Source organism: Callorhinchus milii, unplaced genomic scaffold, assembly GCF_018977255.1.
Source record: "Callorhinchus milii isolate IMCB2004 unplaced genomic scaffold, IMCB_Cmil_1.0 Scaffold3, whole genome shotgun sequence".
Lineage (NCBI taxonomy): Eukaryota > Metazoa > Chordata > Chondrichthyes > Chimaeriformes > Callorhinchidae > Callorhinchus > Callorhinchus milii.
This window is the reverse complement of record NW_024704744.1, coordinates 57,577,649-57,598,684: the sequence shown is the minus strand read 5'-3', so window position 1 is coordinate 57,598,684 and position 21,036 is coordinate 57,577,649. Positions and strand designations below refer to the sequence as shown.

The 21,036-nt window shown below is 41.0% G+C and overlaps 1 protein-coding gene across 1 annotated transcript in view; it reads left to right on the top strand.

Moving 5' to 3' along the window:
• The window catches only part of dop1a (DOP1 leucine zipper like protein A), a 62,167-nt gene that overhangs the window by 18,532 nt on the left and 22,599 nt on the right, over window positions 1-21,036 (top strand). The window contains 8 exon segments of the mRNA XM_007893870.2: window positions 693-813; window positions 1,052-1,171; window positions 1,910-2,021; window positions 6,260-6,289; window positions 11,491-11,724; window positions 15,738-16,344; window positions 18,448-18,722; window positions 20,143-20,295. Of these exon segments, the coding sequence (XP_007892061.2) occupies window positions 693-813; window positions 1,052-1,171; window positions 1,910-2,021; window positions 6,260-6,289; window positions 11,491-11,724; window positions 15,738-16,344; window positions 18,448-18,722; window positions 20,143-20,295 (1,652 nt within the window).

Below are 21,036 nucleotides of genomic sequence, written 5' to 3'. Positions count from 1 at the left end.
CTCCCCCTTGGTGACATCATCCGCAGACATGGGGTCAACTTCCACATGGACGCGGATGTCTGTCAGACATCAAGTCCTGGATGAGAGCTAACTTCCTTCAGTTGAACGTCAACAAGATCGAGGCCCTCCTGTTGTTGTTGATGCTGTCCCTACTTGTATTTTTATTTCCCTTTTTATGCTTCTCTCCCTCCCTCCCTGTTTTTAATATTTTAAACATGTCTTCCTTGTTGCTCCTCACATCTTGAATTGTTGATTGGCAAACAGTTGAATAAGTAACTTAATGTCAGCCTGTACTATCACCACTTGGTAACTAGTCATTTACAGATGTGCAAGAGTGGCCTTAGGTGTGTGTTATTCTATAATCGGTTTTGTTTCCCTCCCTTTCTTTGGGAATGTATCTTGCTTTGGGCTTGGTGATTCCTCTGATGGAACTGTAGAAATTGGGAACTCACTGTATGTTGGGGGAGGGATTGCAAACATAATCTCGCCACCCTCTGTTGTGCAGTGTGTAGGCACAGAAAGCCACAGGGAGCTGGCTGTGTTTTCACCTGTTAATTTCACATCATCATTTTACATCTGAATGGAGAAGATGGAATGAGCTAATTTGCTTTAACTTGTTGACTTCTGTTCAGCTGTGAACTGGTTTTAATAAATGGCAAAGAAAACATGGAATGTATCCTGTTATTTTCTAGGGCCAGCAATCCTGGAAGATGTGCTTATAGAGGTTTTTAAAACACTGTATACACAATGCAAAGCAGAACTGAATCTTAAGGCTCCATCTCCTTACAACAAGGACCACACTCAGTTAAGCAGGTATTTTGATGTTTACCTAAGTATATAACCACAGCAGTATGATCATATATTGTCCATGTAAAATGTACGTTGTAACACAATTGGCTATAAAATTTTGGGTCTTCAGAAAAAAATGGGTTTACTACTTCCACTCAAAAGAGATTAGAAAATAACAGTTTTATTCACTTAAGCAGTCTGTACACATGTGGACCCAGCCGTAACCACAAGTTCATTTTTGCCAATTATCATTTTCTTTCAGTAAAATGAGAGAGAATAAGAAGACTTCAGAGCTGATTAAAACTGCAAATCTTCTATTTAATTCCTTTGAACCATATTACATGTGGGACTACATAGCTCGTTGGTTTGAAGAATGTTGTCGGTAAGTCCTCACAGATGCAAAGTTGTAAGTTCGCCGAGACACTATCCCACTTGAAGGGCACTATATAAATGCAAGTGGTCTCGTCTTGTAGTAAACACAAAAGGTTGTATTTCTCTCAGGTTTTCATAACTGAATTGATTTGAAAAATTCAGGGAAGTGAATGCTATGGATTGCATTGAATTGTTTAGTCAACATCTTCATATTTCCCAGCTCGATGTGCACCACTATATCTGTAAAAAGTTCCTTGAGGCATTCTTTTACATGAAGTTTATGTTGATTAATATAAGTTATTAATATAAGTTGATGTTGTTGAAGTATTGGTTTGCCACAGGTTGTATAGTATTAATATGGACCATATATAAAAATATAACAGAATTACCTCTCACATTTTCCAGTCTGAACTTGGTTTAACTTTTTTAAAAAAAACGTCTATTTGGGCAGTATATATTGATGTCCAGCATTCAAATGTAAATGTCAGTCCTATTCAAGGGTTTCTATATCCTGCAGCTCTGAATGTTCTGATTAGAACTTGTTAGAGTTGTGTTTTCAGTTTTGTGTGGAAGGTAAAATGATAAGCTGAGAAAGAAATCTTAAGACGTTTGCTTTGAACTAAAAATAAAAAAGTTACTCAGCTGGCCTTGTATTTTATTGATGGACATAGTGATACAGTAGTTTGAAACTAATCAAACCTGCCTTTCTGTAGAGATAGATAATACTTGCCTTCCCTTTGCTTGCTAGGAGAACACTGAGTGCAAGAATGCAGGCATCATCTGGTGGCAAGGAGATGTCAGAGTACACTCTGGCTGAATTCTGTCTCTTGGTTGACTTTCTATTGGACATCGTTTCACTGGTAAGGATTTGACTCCTGCACTAGCTGGTATTGATAGCTGGGCTGTATTTGTTTGGGAGCATTGTTGTAAATTATTAAATGTTATGTTCCGAAATACTATAGTTCTCTGCAGTCTTACTCCTCCCCCCCCCCCCCCCCCAGCTCAGAGTCAGGCACGGCCACTGTTAAAGCGCTCTGAGAAGCTAGGCTGTGTGGCAGGCGCTATATAAGTGCGAGTTGTTGTTGTAGTATTGTACCTGTGAAAAGTACTCTTTACGTAAATTATAACTTCAAAAGTAGAGATTGATTTTTAATTGTCATGTTGAGGTTATTCTCTGGACCAGGATCTCTATTTTGTGAGGCTGTATGAGACTCAGATTTGTCTGCTTTTAGAGCCTAGCTTCAAAAAAGTGGTTAAAGTGACATCGTGATAGATGTGTTTAAATATTAAACTATTTCTCCAATGGCCAAGTGAGTAAAGGCAGTGTGACCTGAAAGTTGCAGGTTTCTGTTCAGAGTTAATTGATCACAGCTAGAGAAGCTATAGCCCTGCTATAATTGATCTCAGCATCCCAAGTATTACTGCCAGAAAATGAATGAGAAGATGAAAAGCATTGCTGATTCCTTTTTGTTATAGGATTGAATAGGAGGAACAGTATGTATTTGGTGTTTATGTTAATAGACTGCAAAATACTTAACTTCTTAACTACTTTACTTTTCAATCAGATAAAAAATGTAGTTCCTGTTCAAACCAACAATCTCTGTGTCCCATTTCCTGCCATATTCTTCTACACAATTAGAGCAAAACAAAATAATGAGATGACAGTAATGCCTGAGTGGCACAAAATGTCATGATTGTGTCTTTTGTAGAAAGCACTAACACAGACCATAGTTACAACCCTGAGACCTTTGATAGATTTTTATGACTTAAACTGAAACATGTATTTATGGTAATCTTCATAACATCAACGTCTGTTTATTGCAGCCATAAACCATCAGATCTGGGAAGTCAAGCGGAACTTGACTTTATATATTAAACCAACTTAATCCAGTCGATCTGAATTACAAAATGATAGAATTGTTTGTGCCATTTGGTTGTTGAATATTCATATCACACACAGTATTTGTTTGAAGTTGTGTTGGCTGTTGCATTCCAAAATGTGATACTATTATTTAATAATAAGAATTCTTGCATTTGATGAGGTGTCATATATGTTGCCATGACATCTCAAAAGAGATTCACAGGATTTTTGTTAACTGTAAAGTGGAGTGACTATGTATTTGTAGGTGGACATGACAGCCAATTTACACACAGCAATTTCCACAAACAACCATGAAGTGAATGACCACTTTTATTTGGGGATTGGTGGGTAGGACACTGGGAGAGACTCCCTTTTCTTTTTGAATAGTGCCATGGGATCTTTACCGGACACCTGGACCAGCAGATCGGTTTAACGTCTCAGCCTAGACTCTTGAGTCTGGATGTAGGGTTTGGACCCACACCTTTCTAACTCAGGGGTGAGAGTGCTACAAACTGAGCCGGCCTGGAGGTATCTGTTGAGCGCTACTGGGGGTTGGAATTGAGCATCAATAACAATGAGAAGAGCTTTAGGTTCCTGTCATTTTCAAACAAATTCCTTGAAGCATTCTCTGAATCGAGTATAGAAAAATAATCATTTGTTTTAAAAGACGAAACATAGCTATTTTGAGCATAGTAATTTGGTCCGATTATTTAGTCATGTGGAAAGCTGATGAACAGAGACTGTTTTTGAGTCAATTTAAAAGATGGTGTTATGGTAAGTTCCAATGACATGTTATGTCTTTATTCTAAGCTGTCGTGCCTTCATGATAGAACACTGAACTTTTAAGAAGTAGCTTGGAGCTATACTGGGAAGATTATAGGGTGGAATTTCTAGAAGGATGAGATGAGATGGGCCAAAGTGTGTTCTTTATCTAAACCTCTCAAGTGAGTTGTTTTGAAAAAATAACCATTTGATGGAAGTCGGATTTTTTAAAGATTTTTTTAAAAGATATGCTTTTGTCTGTATTCACTTTTTTCCCCACCCAGCACTAGTCGCCTACTATTGAGCTCCCACTTTTCAGCCAAAGATTATTCTCCCTCACTCCGGTTCTTCTCCGTAAGCAGTTTTCCAGCCTTAGGTGGTATCACTCTTGACTCTGAGTGAAAAGGTTGTCAGTTCAAGCCCCACGTTGAGACTTTGAACTCGTATATTATAGGATGATGGCCTTTGAATAAGACATTAAACCAATGTCCCGCCTGCCTGTTCAGGGGGATGTTGAAGATCCCATGCACCATTTGAAAAGAGAAGGGAGTTCCTCCTGGTGTTCTGGCCAACAATCTCCCATATAAAGTTGGTCATTAATTTCCTGTCTGTGGGATATTCCTGTGTGCAAATTGGCTGCTTCATTTGCCACGATATTAACAGTAATATCTTGTGTAAGGGTTTGAGATTTCTTCCCAACATGAAGGTGCTATATCAATTGTAAGGATTATTATTATTTTATTGTGTCTGTTTGATGACTCCCACTACAACATAGCTACTTCAGGATTTCCACAGACCAATCAAATTTGTACCCTGGCACACTGCACTCACTCACTGAGGAATTTGGTGCTTTAATGCAGATTTTCAAACAGCTCCTTGTCTTAAAATTGTCCCTAATTTCCTAATGAGTTTTTAAATTTCCTGTGAGCACGTGACCATAAATAAAACTTGTTGTCTGCAGCTAAGCACGATCTGGCCCAAGCAAAATTGCTGGATTAAGAACATCTGAAGAGGAAGACTTTAAATGGGTGCAAGTATAGAACAGGAAATTGGGTTAGAGTAGTGGATGGCTGCAGTGGATGACTTAATAATAGACCCAATAGGCAAAATGGCCTCTTTCTATGGTGTAATTTCAATAATTCAATGAAACGTATGATGCCAAGTAGTTCATCCTAATCAGGATTTTTTCTTTTGTTGAGGTTCCAGGTCAACTTATGTAACATGTGCTTTATGGGGCATTGGTGTCCGTGATTCCAAAACGTTTCAGACATTTGTACACACTTCCATTACATGTACTTCTATTGAGCTACAGTTTTAATGTTGGTGTTGTACCTATTTTTTCATTTACGTGCCACCAAAAATGCAGATTAGTTCTTGAACCAACTGTTCACTATATACTATTAACTAAGACGACCTCCAAGTGATTTTGTAACACTGAAGCTTTTTTCACTTGTGCAGCCAGCACTTCAGAACTATTTGTATCTATATATCCACAGAAATAGGAAGAAACTTCCCTTTTTCCTGAACCCATAGCCATATTAACCTAACATGGGGATTTGAATGCACTGATCAGTAATTTTGTAAGGGCTCTGTGAACATGTGGAGCTGTGAAAAAAAATCATAGTGCACTGGCGGTATTCAATGGTTTTATAATAGCTGACACATGTTTTGAAACTTAAATAGTTTTTGAAAAAAATAACCCGGGGAATTAACAACAACACGATTACATCTGTAAAGCGCCTTTCACTTCGGGAGGAGGTCCCATTAAGAAAAGCAGCTAGATTTCTCAATGTTCTCTGCCTAAATAATAGCATTTTGCCTTGTCTGAAATAAATCTAATCCGACTTTCCTCGAGACTTTGAAGCTTTGGATGGTGATGTGTACATACATCTCACTGATTTAGTTTAACTGAAAGCTTTCAAATTTTAATTTGTTTAGATTTCTTGAGCATCTCAACCTCTGCTCCTTTCCTTCTTTCAATAGCTGTTCAAGCTACTGTTCTTGACCTGAACATTCAATGGGGTTAGGAAAGACCAATTTGACTGCAATGGGGTGGCAAGTATTTAGAATAGCAGTGTTTGAGCAGTCATTCTCTTGACCTATTCATTTGTACGAGGAAGTTGAACCACAGTGAAAAATGGAGTTGATTGGACTGCACATAGAGATCTACCTTATGTGGCTAAATCCATGTAAACTATACTAGTGTATCTTCTTTGCGTTATTAAATATATGTTTTGTGTATGGTTAATGGCTGCTAATTCCCAGTTCAAAACCAGACAAGAAGGAAGTGTGCCTTTGTTACAGTTTATAGGATCCCGGGGCTTAAATGCAGTCAATTGGGCATTGGGTGGAGAGAAGAAAAAATACTAATTTCTGGAAACTGTTCAAATCAAATGCTTGAATAATTTCTTCTCTTGTCTTCTTAAATGTGACATCTATGCTTGTTTATAAACCTCTTACTTTCTTATTTTCAAGCCTGCGCGAAGTATGAGAGTGCTCTGTCAGGTATGGGACTCTATCCTCACTCGCTTCATCTAATCTCTCCATTTTCCTCAATAAAATGTTTGTATCACTGCATGTAATTCTGAACTTGGTTTAGAAACCCAGTGGGTATAATATGTGGCCTTTTTGACATTGCAATTTGAAATTTTGTTGCATTGATTACATTCTTTTTCTGGCTTTCTGCTATTCACTTATTTTCTATTGAAATGGTAAATGTGATGGAGCTGTATTCCTCAGTTGCCATGGATTTCTGAATGAGAAATCAGCCTGCCTGGGAAAAAATAGTCTGCCGTTTCAGGGCAGCCTGCGGGCATCTGCCAAGGTCAGTTCTTGTTTTCAAATTAGATTTTGAAGTTGCTAAATCAGTAGTACTTAGAATGTGGCTTGGAAGGGAGGGGGGTTCCTGTAGCCTACTGGACAGCAAATTGGGATTTAAGTAAACTTCCTGCTCTGGGTAACTGAGCCTCTGCTTGTGTTCTTTCGACTGTGAGCTGACAACAGAGCTGGAATTCATAGCCTTTCCCTCACTGCCTTTTACCTCTGCCAGAGCTGGCAGCAGAATGCAACAAGGAGTCAGTCATGCTGGTATCCATTGTTTTGATGAAAACTTTGGTCCTGTAGCATTTTTTTCCTTTCTTCTTTCTGGGAGTGATTGGTAAGCTGCCACTTCAGTCAGCTTTCAAATCAGGAATTGAATGCTAAACCTGGATCTCCTCATTCCTTGTTGCAATGTGACCTGGAGGGTCATGTTACTTTGAAATGGTGAGCCGTAACAGAACGTTAGTGAGTAGCACTGAGCCAAGTTATCATCCTGAGAGATCCAGTTTGGATTATCAAATATGGTATTTAAAGGCTACGTAAACCTGCTATCAATTTTATAAGATTATTTTTGTAGCGTTTCCACAAACCATGATTTCCATTTAACAGCTTGTAGAATGAAGGTTGAACATTTGAAACTGCACCAAATATCCCTATTTTCAAAATGCAAGTAGACTCGTATCTCTACACGCTCTATAAAAGCATAGAAACAGGAATACACCATTCAGCCCCTCGAGCCTATTCCACCATTCTATAAGATCATGGATGATCTGTACCTCAAGTACAATTACCCGCCCTTGCCGTGTATCCCTTAATATCCTGACCTCACACGTATCCATCCATCTCAGTCTATACCTTTGATGCTACTGAGCGTAGTATTATTCAACTGTTTATCAGTTGAAGACTCTTCTAAGCAGTTATTAGATTTAATAACTTTCCGTTGTGGTTGCTAAGCAGCATAATAACATAATTAGCAAGGTATTCCTGATATTTATAAGGTTTCAGATATTGAATGTATTATCAAGATCGAGTTCAATATTGTATTAATAGATATTGACTGAAGACCCCACCTATGCTCATACATTTAGCTATTCATAGAACCATAGAAACGTATAATACGGTAGAAGGCCATTTGGCCTATTATTTTATGGTGTTTGCTCCTTGAAGAAACCATCTTTCTTGCAATGGAGATGTGGAGCCTTATCCTTGTAATAGAAAGGAGTCAAAAACTCTTAGTACAGGTTGGGTAAGATGGGTAGAAGAAAATTGTGTGTGTGGTGAGGGGGAATAAAATGTCTTTGGTAATGTTCATGGTTGAGAGTTGACTTCCATAGTAGTCGAGAGGTATATTTATTTCTGATCCAGACCACTTGGTTTGTATTAACCACTTCCCTTGGAAAATATATATTCCCTGATCCCACTATAAACTCTATTTAGCTAATCGCAGATCATTAACTCTTAACTCTTAATGACCTCTTTGGTTTTTTCTTGATTGAATATATTTTAAATTATTGCATAAATTTATGCTATTTTGTTATGTCTATGTTTATTTGGTTGGCCAACCAAAAAGGTTGATATACCCCAATGACACTAGCCCCTACACAAATTTGACAGGACTATTGGTGATTTTAATGGAAATACAGATTTTTATGGAGTAAAGGATCAGCCATTTATTTCCACTGCTGTCAAAACTCAAGGATCTAGTTGTGTCTATAGCTGCCTCTAGATCGAGCTACAGAAACTTTTTTTTATAGTAACACGGGGCCAGGAGTGGTCCATTCAACTCATTTTTCCATATCCTTTATTTGGTCAATTCAGTGTCTGATTCTGACATATAAAGAAAACCATCACCTTGCTGGAGGATCTAAACCATATTCGAGTTCCACATATGCATTTCCCTTTGTCTGTAATGGTGTCCCCAGACAAACACATCCTATTCACCTAATCCTGGAGAGTGTTAAGCGCAGGTTGGCAAGAACCATGACTTGGGTTGCCAGAGTGTGTTGTATATCCAGCTAATACCTCACAACTTGCTATTGGGATGCTGTCTGACAAAGCTTCCCTCTGCTTGTCCAGTTAGGACCACTCTACCTGTTAAAGCTTTCGCTTGCAGAATTAATAGAAGCCACATGTGAATAATCACTACCCAGTGACGGTCGTGATCCTCCAAATCCTGCCAATAAGCCAGGCTGGTTCAGTCTGTCTTCAATAGTGCCATGGAGTACTGCGGATCTGCCTGGCTCAGAAATTAGATTACATAGACCGCTAGAAAGGTTTGACTTGATTCCAACATTTTATTGCCTGGAACATCACCTTAGAGCCAGCTCAGAACGTTTGCTAAAACTCCTTTCTAATGCTTTATCTCGTCTTTATCTGAAAATTTGTAAAGTTGCATAGACGTGGATCAAGCATTGGGCTTCACCAGAGCTACACTGTCTCTAGCATTTTTAAACTGGGGATAGGAGGCAACTCAGATCTCCTTTCTACTGTATAAAATGAATCTCATCAAGACAACAAGGTTTAGATTCAGGATTGACAGTCTGATGGAGCCCGATCAATGTACAGTAAACTGATAACTTGAACCTGGCTTAACTAACACTTAAGTCACCATGCTGTCAACATCCCGACCGCTCTCCATGCAAAATGTTAATGAGACTCTGCTTTACTTGTCACTCCATTTAACACATAACTGGAAATTTTTAAAAGTACTTACAATGCAAACACAGATCGGATAACTTGTCTATAAGATGGCGTCTTGCATTGCGAAGATCCTCCTGCCCTATCCTGTGACTGGTGGGGACTCAGCAGATGGTGGGTGCACATGCTCAGATGCATCGCAGAAGCTCTGGCCTATTGGAGGGCCGAGCCATGGCCTCCCGTGCTATCCAGTGACATGACACGGTGTAAGGCCATGGCGTGGCCCTCTAATAGACCAGAGGCCTCTGTGATGCTTCTGAGCATGTGCGCCCAACATCTGCCGAACACCCACACCAGTCACAGCGCCCCATTGTGGCCCTGGAGGACCTATGCCTAACTTGTCTCCCTGGATACAATACAAAATTGTCTGGAGGATAATAATAATAATCCTTGCATTTGATATAGCGCTTTTCACGTCGGGAGGACGTCCCAAAGCTCTTCACAGAACACACTGTAAAGTGAATTGACTGTATAATTGTGGGCGAACGCGGCAGCCAATTGCGCACAGCAATGTCCCACAAACAGTCGTAGATTGAAAATGACCAATTTATTATTGTTTTTTGTTTTGGAGGGATTATTATTAGGCGTGTGGAGTAAGGAAACTTGCCCAAGGTTTCGCCCTCTGCCTGGAATTGAACTCAGGTCTCTCGCTTGCAAAGCGAGTGCTCTAACCACTGAGCTACAGGATGTCTCGTTGTTGTTGCTGAGCTCCTTTTCCTTGGAGTGACAAGTTATCCGCTTTACTGTATTCATAATGCTGTTAGGCCAGCATTTTAGGCAGAAACTTCAATATTTCTCTTTTAAACTAAATAGAAGTCCTCAAATGTATTTGCTTACTAATACTATTTGAAAGTCACACACGATATCCTCTGTATCTGTGACCAGGGCTCCCTCTGCCTCCTCGTTCTCCTGGACCTGTCCACCGCATTCAACACAGTCGATCACCCATGCTCCTCCACCACCTTTCCTCCATCATCCTCCAGTGGGATCGCACTCGCTTGGTTCGAGCCCTACCTTACAAACTGCCAGCACTACATTTCTGCAATTGGCTTTTCTTCTCGCCACCACCCGGTCACCTGCCGGGCACCGCAAGGATCTATCTTTGGCCCCCTCCTCTTCCTTATCTATATGCTCCTTCTTGGTGATATCATCTGCAGACACGGGGTTAACTTCCACATGTATGCGGATGACACGCAACTCTACTTTTCCACCTCCGGCTGTGACCCCCAGTCCCTTGATGTTCTGTCAGCTTGTCTGTTGGATGAGCACAAATTTTCTGCAGTTAAATGTCAATAAGACGAAGCCATACACTTTGACTCCCGTCCATGTCTTCTGACCCACCGCTGCCTGCATTCTCACCCGCACCAAACTTTGTACCCCGATTACTCCAGTCCTTGTCAAACTCCACTGGCTCCCTGTCACAGAACGGATCGACTTCAAGATCCTCACTCTAGTGTTTAAATCCCTCCATTCCTTGGCACCCCCCCTATCTCTCTAACCTCCTCTCTCCCCACAGCATTACTCGCTGCCTTCGCTCTACTGGGTCCAGCCTCCTCAGTGTCCCCTGAATCTTCCGCTCCACCATCGGCGGCCGTGCCTTATAATAATGATAATAATCCTTGCATTTTGATATAGCGCTTTTCACGTCTTCTAGATGTCCCAAAGCGCTTCACAGAATATACTGTAAAGTGAATTGACTGTATATTTGTGGGCGAACTCGGCAGCCAATTGCGTACAACAATGTCCCACAAACAGTCATGGATTGAAAATGACCAATTTATTATTGTTTTGTTTTTTTGGAGGGATTATTATTAGGGCTCTGTGTGGAGTAAGGAAACTTGCCCAAGGTTTCACCCTCTGCCTGGAATTGAACTCAGGTCTCTCACTTGCAAAGCGAATGCTCTAACCACTGAGCTACAGGACTCCACCCCAAAACTTAGGAATTCCCTCCCTCAACCCCTTCGCCTCGCCCCCTTCTTCCCCATCTTCAGGTCGCGCCTGAAGACCTTCCTCTTCGCTCCTATGGTCATCTTCCCCCTGGTTCGGCCTCAGGATCCGGCATTGTTAAGCGCTCTGAGACGCTGCCCGGTGTGGAGGGCGCTATATAAATGCAAGTTGTTGTTGTAATTTTGCGGATAGTGTTTGATGGCTCATGCTTCACCTGCTTCTGTTTTCTTTCTGTCAATTAGGAGACTTACATTGAGATTCAAACCGAGCATTTGCCCCAGTTGCTGTTGCGGATGGTATCTGGTCTGACAAGCCACTTACGGGCTTTATGTCTGCCTGAACTCACTGACTGCCTAAGACTTTGTTCAAAGATACTCAGTAAAGTGCAGCCACCCTTACTGTCAGCAGGGGCTGAAGTCAGGCTGCATTTTCCAGCAGGACACAACAACTTTATCAAGGAGAACGAAGAGAGAAAGGTACTGTTTTCTGTTCATTAACGTCTATCAGTGAAAATGAAAACTGTATTCATGAATTATTATTCTTTTCTGGGTTTGTGGGGGTTGGTCGGGGGGGTTGTGGTAAGACAAAAGAAAAGTGGAGCACTCACTGTTTTTGGTATTCAGTGTCAGCAGTCCCATTTCAGGTAACACTTGACACAATAAAAGTTTTCTATATGGTCTCAACAATGTCTCTTAACCCAACCTTGGAAGAATGTACCTGATGGTGTGATGGGTTATGGTAGCACTAATCCTTACAGAACATACCAAGCTTATTTCAGCCTGGACAGCCAATAAGGAGTGAAAATTGGTCTCAGTGCTCCCGGATTCGGGAGGAGAAACATCAGCTAGGGTTCCTGTTTCTGTTGTTGGACCAGGATTGGGGATGACAATGATGTCTCCTCACTCAAATTCTACTTAGTGGACTCACATGGGAAGATTCACCAATGGGCAGCCTGTCATTCATGGATTGCTACACGAGGCTGAACCTTCAGGAAGGCAAGGCAGGGAAAGAAAGAGCACCACAGCCACCTCAGTGAATTTCCCATCCCAGCCATGAGTATGATTACTGCCTTTTTATGAACCATATGTTCCATGAGCTTGTGCCCACTTGTTGTTAAGTTGAAGATGCTTCAGTTCTTTTCATCTGGAACAGTTGCCCTTGGCAGAGAGGAAATACCCCATCAGTTTGCTCTGGTTTTGCATCTAGGCTCAGCTTGAAAGTGCAGGCTGACCCAATTTACCACTTAGCCTAAAAAAGCATGAAATTCAACACTGCCTGCATTTATCTGTCTGCATGTTGTGTTTTTATTGGCAGTAGTTATTGTCTATAAAAGCTTCCAGAGTACCTGCCTCTTGAAGGTGTCTATAATTCTCATTACACTATAGTAATAACTAACACCTACACTGATAAACACATATCAGATAATACTGTATCACACAGGGAACTAATATCAGGCTATAGAGGCATTGATGCCAAAGGGTCTTATTGTCAATAATACTAAACATGTACACAGTTATACAAGTACAGTAGAACCCTGTTGTAAGGTGGTACTTGAGTCCATAAAATTCCAACCAGCCTTATAAGAGAGAGCAATTGCCGGTCAGTGCTTTTGCATTGTGACACCACTGATCTTGTTATAAGTAGGGCTTCTGATTTTCGGTTTAACCAAACCCCTCCCCAGATTAAAAAAAAATGAAATTGATGTTTATCCAATAAACACTGCAAAACCCTGTAAAAGGTTGCTTGCCCTGATGCCATCTGTGCACATTTTACTTTCTTTCTCTGCCTCTCCCTTTCCCCTCCATGTGCACAGGTGCATCTGGTAACGTGTTTGTGAGAGGACAAAGGCACTGTGTATGCATGAGGCATCTCCGCATTGCTCCCTCCCTGGCCTCCTTCAAGGCACAACTCAAGACCTTCTTTTCGACCGTGTCTTCACCTGCCCTCCTACCCTCTGCCCCCCCTCATCCCAACCCTGCCCCCTCCCCACCCCACACTTGGGTCCTGATCCCCGACTGTTCAGCGCCTTGGGACTTACTCTCGATGTGAAAGGTGCTTTACAATATAATTTTGGCGTTGTTTCTCCGCTCCCTGTGCACCAGTCACAACTGGGCACACGAAGGGAAGAGAGTTGCCCTCATACACAAGCAGGGCTTCCCTCCACTCACAAACGTCTCACCTGCGCATACGTATGTGACAGGAAGGATGCACTGCACATGCGTGAAGGAGTCTCTCTCCCCCTCTGTATTCCCACGCATGTCTGAATCTTCTCATATCAAGTAAGTGAAAGTCCCGAAACCCCCCGATTTTTTTAGAACTACAAAATTAAACCCCAAAAAATTAATTTTTGAAACCCAGATAAACAGAAGCCCTAGTTGTAAGCAAATCCATGTTATAATAGGGTCCTGTTGTTACGTGTAATCATAGATGGTCCCAAGCACTTATTTTCAAATAAGGTTTGTATATAATTTGCACGCCTCCTCCTTGCTCATCTTTCATTGATGTACTAAACAAAATCAAATATTCTGAACTGGATACTTTGAAATAGCTTCTTTGTTATTGAAAGAGGTGTAAAGAATGACTGTTTTTATTGCATTGTTATTTCAGTGAGGAGTTTACTGCTGTGTGTGAGAGAGGTTGTGACTTTTGGGGCAGTGGTGTTTGATGTTTTTTGAATAACTGAATGTCTCATCAACGTATCTTGCCCTCATCCTGTGAAATTAGAGCTGTCAGAACTACAGCAGTCTCCAGTGCCTCCTCGAAGTGGAGTTTCTAACAATGAAAATGGTTGACTTGGAAACCGTTGCTTGGAGCTACAATGACGTACGGCTCTTGCAGCCTGATACTGAATTCTGCACCAGTTGTTTTCAGAAATAGCTTTGAACAATGGCCATAGTCTCTATCTGTCTCTATACCCAGTTCCACACCAATACATTCATTCTATTAGTGTAGGACTCAGGACATGCTTCAGTATTTACTCATGTGTATTAGGATAGGATTTTATGTTGACGTTCTCCACTCTGAAGGTGTTCAATATTGTTGTGTATGTTTTTATATTTCATTAATAATTTCCATGAGGCTGAATTTATACTCTTTTATTTTCTTTTTTGTGTTTGTTAGTAAAACGTGTATTACATTCCTGTGTGAGTTAAACTTATGAAAGTTTGTTTCAAAAAAAATTTGTCTGAAACTTTTTTAGGCTCCTTACTAATTTTTCTCCTCTTCTGAAGTCGTGCCCTTTGCCTTTACTTCCATCTTCCACTGAGATAAAGTTCAAAGCTTTTACCACCCAGCAGTAACTCTTCTAAGTGTGAAGATCATTTGTGAGCTTACAGTGCAGTTTTGACTATGGAGCATCACAGCAGCCTGACCTGCTGTTCCATCATCCACACTCACTGAACTCCAGAAGGGGCCACTGGATAGCGCTCAGGAACATGAATCTTGCCCTCCATACTTTATTGCTAAGATTTGAACAGTGGGATCAGAGGAAATCTATGATTGTTCTCATAGAAATAATAGGACAATAATAAAAATGTTCTGAAAGTTTATCATTTGAGTTTAATTGGGTAATAAAAATCCCTACAATGTTTTGACTTCACAGCACAATTGCCTCTTTCATGTAGTCACAATCAAAATGAGCGCTATTGTTAGGAGCCGCATCTGCACTCAGCACTGAGAACTAACTCACTGCCACTCACACAGTGTTCATTGAAAGCTTGTGGCCCAGTAGAACCCACCTACATCATAGACATGCATTGCAGATGAGATGAATAAAAGACCCTTTGCAAATTCCCTTAGTCTTCTTGTGATAACAATACAAGCCCGCATTGTTATTGCGGTTCTTTGGGTCCAATTCTCGGGACACTCATTAAAACAAAGTGAGAAAAAAATGTCCAACTTCTGGGCCATCAGGTTGCTGTTGACATCATGTCCTGTGCATCACACGTATGTCTTGTGTGCAAGGGAGGGGACGAGGCGGAGCTTTAAAAGTGAGGACGAGGATCTTGAACTCGATCTTCTATGGGATGGTGAAGCCGGGCGAGGTTGGGGATGATAGGGTCATGGAGCTAAGTGTGGGAGAGGACACGAGCTGCAGAGTTCCAAATAATCTGCAGATTGTGGAGGAAAGAGTTGGGAAGTCCTGAGAGCATAGTTAAGTCTGGACGGAATGTAAGCATAGATGATGGCCTCAGCAGCCTGAGGGGAGAATAGTGGCAGAGACAGGCAATGTTGCGGAGGTAGGGTAAGGCAGAACTGCTCATGACACAGGTGTGGTGCATTTTGTAGTGTGCTGGAAGCCAACTACTAAGCATAAGAAGCAGCATTGAGATGTTGATTTATTATTATATTATTCATAAATAACTAACACATGGTTATTCTAACACTGGCTAACCTAGGTGTTCAATTCGTGTTATTCACTTACACTTGATTTGTTTTGACCGTATTGGGGCTTTTAAGAATTCTTTTATTCTCACTTTCTTTTGATCAGGTCTCCGAAATCAGCACTGGAGCTTCTGGAGATGTGTTTGAAGATGGTGAAAATCCGCCAAGCAGCCAGTCATCGGAAAGTGGTTTCACAGAGTTTGTGCAGTATCAGGCAGACAAGACTGATGACATTGACCGAGTGTTGAGCGACGGTCAAGACACAGGATTGGTGCCACAAGACAGCACTTCTTCAGAAACTGAAACAGCTTCTACTGTTGGGTCTGAGGATACAATAGTACCATCTTCATCTTCACAGGAGCCTGTTGGGACAACTACACAAAAGACTACAATGCAGTACTGCCTGGAGTACTTTCAGCAATTTTTGACCCAGCTTATTACTCTCTATATTATTCCCACTGAAATGGTTTCCAAGGCGTTTACAACAGCATTTTCTGTGGATCTGTGCAGAGACAGAAGCCAGGCTGATGATACTAACCTTATTGGCAAAGGAGATGGACAATTTCATGCAGCCACGGAACAACCAGGCTCAAATGAGTACCATCCTGCCCTCGCTGCTGCTTGCCAGCTGTTTTTTGAGTGCTCCAGCTTTCCTGTTTACATTGCTGAGGGAAATCTGGCATCCCCACCTCAGAGCACTAAGTCAGAGACTGGTAAGAATCCTCACAGTATACAATAATAAGCAAATACTTTGGTTGTGATGCTAACTGTGAGAACATTTTGTAAAGTTTTTCAGGAACTATTCTTTGACATAGTTCACATAGCAGACTCCCCACGTCTCTTGTGAAGTTGAACTACATTCATTTTTGGATAAAAACTTCTCGGTATATTGATGCCTTTAGCAGGATGTAACAGTCCTGTCCTTGGTATTTAATATATTCCTACATAGTCTTCCACTTTGTACCAGTTTCAATCGGGAAGAGAGTTGTGAAAATCTGGAATGCATACATGGGGAGTAAGAGACTGAGAGAGGGGATTAAGAGGGATGGAGGCTCATGTGGAATATTACAATCAACTGCACAGACAAGTTGGGCCGAAATCCATAAGTCTGTGCTGCAGCATTCTATGTAATTGTATACACTAGGCAGCTGTAAAGTCAGAATCAATTCAAATACTTAAAAAGTAAATATACGTTAAACATATAATGGAGATACTGAAGATTCTGAAGGGATATGACAAGTTAAATACAATATTACAATTGTATAACGCGTTTCCCATCGGGAGGACATCCCAAGGTGCTAAATAGGGGAATACTTTAGTTGGGGAATTGGTAACGTAGGGCATCATTTCAGAAATGTTAGGAAAAGAAACAGGACAAAGGTTAGAATTCACTTCCGGGCTTGGGTGGGTGTGAAATTCATCATTTCTATAAGTGGCTTTTGAAGCTAGATCAATAGTCTTCAAAAGGGAACTGCCAAAGAATCTGATGAATAAATTATTAAGATATTGATTACGAGTTGGAACATGGGAATAGTAATAAAGCACAAGTATATAACAAGAGTGACACACAACATGGGACAAATGCCGCCCTCCCCTTCTGTGCTGAGAAATTGTTTCTATTCACAGTTCATTTATTTCATGCCTGTTCATGGGATGTGCTGATGAATCTTGTTGTGATGATTGTTATTTTGATCTTGGTGGCTCCAGTTACTTTAGTGGGAACAGAGCTAAGAGATTGACTGGCCATCTGACTGACCTGAAATGATCTGAACTTCTGATCCTGGGCAAAAATGTCACTTGTATATGTTGGTACTTTTTCAATCATTGTTTTGAAGTACTCACCTCAGCAATGATCTTCCTCATGTATGGAGAAACTCCTGCTAAATAGTTAGCATGTCCATGAACAGCATAAGAGGTATAGTCACTTTATCTCACTGGAAATCTTCAATGTGCCTTCTACAAACTGTCAATGAGCAAAGAAAAAGGTGAATTTTATTTCACTTTGACCTGGTCATTTGTACGACCTTGAAAAATTATTTCCCCCCTGTATGTGCTGTTTCCCTACAGAGAGGGGAAATGTGTTCTCATAATACATGGTTGTATTAACTATGGTTTCAAATTACACCTGAGTACGTTGTCAACAAAAACAACAAAATTACATTTGTATAGCGCCTTTCACGTCAGGAGGACGTCCCAAGGTGCTGGACAGTCAGTGTTTTGGACCCGACCTGGGGGTCGGGTTTGGGGAGGGTGGAGGGCAGGGGTGAAGCAGGATGATTGAAAGTACGGTCGAAGAGGAGGATCTTGAGATGGGTCTTGAAGGTGGCGAGGGAGGGGGTGAAGTGGAGGGACTGCAGGATGGAGTTGTAGAAGGTGGGGACAGAGTAGCTGAAGGCCCACCCACCCCCACGCGAGGCGGGGGACATGAAGCAGGCCGGAGCTCGCTGAGCATAGGGAGCGCGCAGGATAGTAGGGGCTTAGGAGGTCGCAGTGGAAGGGGGAAGCAAGACCACAGAGGGCTTTGAAGGTGAGGACCAGGATCTTGAACTGTATCCTCTGTGTGATGGGAAGCCAGTGGAGTCGGGCGAGGATGGGGGTAATAGGATCACGGAGTTTGGTGCGGGAGAGGGCACGGGCTGCGGAGTTCTGCAGAGGCCGACAAGCAGGGAGTTTGCATAGTCGAGCCTGGATGTAATGAATGCGTGTATGTGTTTTTCATTGCTGTTGTGTAGCCACTCAAAAGGTATGCAGGTCTATGATTGTCATTTTCAGAATCTCCATCGAGAAGATGGAAGTCTTACTTTGGATTTCTTTAGTTTGTGAACAGGTAAAGCCACCACTCTGGCTGCAGACCCTCATGACTGCCTGCTGTTTTGCCAGCGATTTCAGTGTTCAGAGTGTGGCCATTTCACTGGTGCTGGACTTAGTTGGCTTAGCCCAGTCAGTCGCTGTGGTTAGTGGAGAAAACCTGAACAGTCTGGAGTCGGCACAGCCTCGGAGTCCAAGCCAGGGGACAGTAGCTGTTGTTATCGTGCCACCACTTACACAAGGCAACTTGAAGTATATGGCGGAAAAGACTGACTTTTTCAAGGTGAGAAAATATTTAAAGACTTTTATCTCAAAGTGATTTCAAAGATTCTTTCTCTGTTGCCACGTTTCTACAGCCTTGCCAAAGTTCCTCTGGTTTACAGAAGGCCTGATTTCATTATTTAGTTCATATTGTAGGTTAGCTGCTTGTTGAGAGTTGGCTTGCTAGAATGTTTCACTTTGCAATGTCTAATAAATTGCAGAGGGCTGGTTTGATGGTAGATATTTTGAACAAACTTTTCCCCACAGAGTGGTCCACAAAGATAAGACATGGAATATAAAAGTGTATGCTTCATTAAGACATGGAATATAAAAGTAGAGCATGGAATAGTTTTTAGCCCAGTGGAGAATCTTCAGTGCAGGAGACTGTATCCCTCATGGCCATTTCAAGCAACTGCTTTTTAAAAATAAACATCTGGCAATATTTTCATGACTCCTGTTTCCCTAGGGTGTTTTTCTTAAGGACATTTTTATAAAGTAATATTTGGATATCTCGTCCCACATATTTAACATCTCTTTATTACTGCAGTAACTGTTGCTTCTTCTGACTAGTTTAATAACATCTTTCAGTGGGCGGGTGGGGGTGGAGGTGAATTACAGAGTAAAGATAGAAAGCAAACACTTAAGTATTTTCATTTCAAAGACAGGTTTTAATTAGGTTTCTCAAGCTTATACAATCCAACAAATTCTAATTTGCATATTACATACAAAAAGTAGATATTTTGAATGTACTTTTCCCCAGAGTGTTCCTCATAATGCAACGCTAAAGTATCATTTCAAATTACACTTGAGTAAGTTGCCAGTGTTAGAGTTGTCAGTGAAATCCATGCGTTTGTTTTGATAATTGTTTCCCTTTGAATCTATCTTTTCGCCGACAAAATACATTTAATCCACTTAACAGGATATCCTGTGAAGCACATTGACGATGTGATAAGACACTATATCATATGCAAGGATTAATATTTTTCTATTATCTTTTTCTTCCTGAAAAACTAGTTATGTCAGGATTGTAATATAAAGTACAATAATATTGCAGAAATTTATTGTAAACGAGTGTTGGAAAAATGACTGGATATGTGCAGATCGTTGGAGTTGATAACAGGTCAGGATCAGTCACTGGGGGCAGAGTCATCCCACTCATCTCCTGTTAATCCTGCAAGCCAAAGCCCAAATAGGTAGGGTGGTCCTAGCTGAATAAGCAGTGGGAAAGCTTGCTAGATTAACCAGAAGTGCATCACAGCACACATAACTCCTCTTCAACTCAATCTGCCCCCAAAGAGGTGAGAGGGATGCAGTTTCATTTACTGGCACAAGTCAGTATGCAACATGACAGTTTCAACCCCTGTAAGTTAGGCATTAAGCCGAAATTAAGTCATTTATAATTAAAATATCATTGTGGATATTGTCTTTTTCTTTCCCTAAAGCAAATTGCAGTGACACTTTGGAACCAGCTCGGAGAGAGAACCCCACAACATTACCAGAAAAGTGTTGAGCTCTTCTACCAGCTGCATAATCTCGTTCCATCTTCCAGTATCTGTGAAGATGTCATGAGCCAGCAACTAATGCACAAAGATAAGGTACACCACAAATCCAAATGTGCTTGCAGATGTTTTCAGTAGTATGAGTTTGAGTAGTATCAGTTTGAGTTGTTCTGAGGCAAATTTGTAGTCACTGCTATTCTACATTTACAACCATACATACTTATCTTGAAACTACTGCAAAAGTATCTCCTGTAAGAAAATCATAATGCATGTGCAAAACTTCTTGGCTAGCACGTGCAAAACTGGGCAATTTCAAATGAGCATCGTACTGATGGAATTTGATGGAGTCCATTTTATAAGTTAATATATATGGACCAGACCTCCATCAATGCAGGTGGTGCTATGCTGATTAAACATTTTAAAAAAAGTGGATAAATATTTAGAATAAAATGGGATTGTAGGTGATTGTATGCTGACTAGTAAGGTTTCCTGCATATAAATAAAGTAATAGTATAAATACAATCCACAAGCGACTCGTCATCTGCCCTCGATTTATACAATGTGATTTGCAGTGACTTTTTTTTATTATTATGGGGCAGGAGAACTACTGACCAATTGTCCAATCATCCTTTGACCATTCAGAGAAGAGAACACGCTAAGTCCTTGTTTGTGAACTCGCTTGTTTTCCATTCAAATATAAACCAGTAGGAAATACTCCACTATGACAGAACAGTATGTGTCCTTCACTGTAATGTACAAGTACAATAGTAGATATATTGCGTTTGGACAATGGAATTTCTGAGTTGGAACAAATGAAACACAATCAGAATTGAGTGA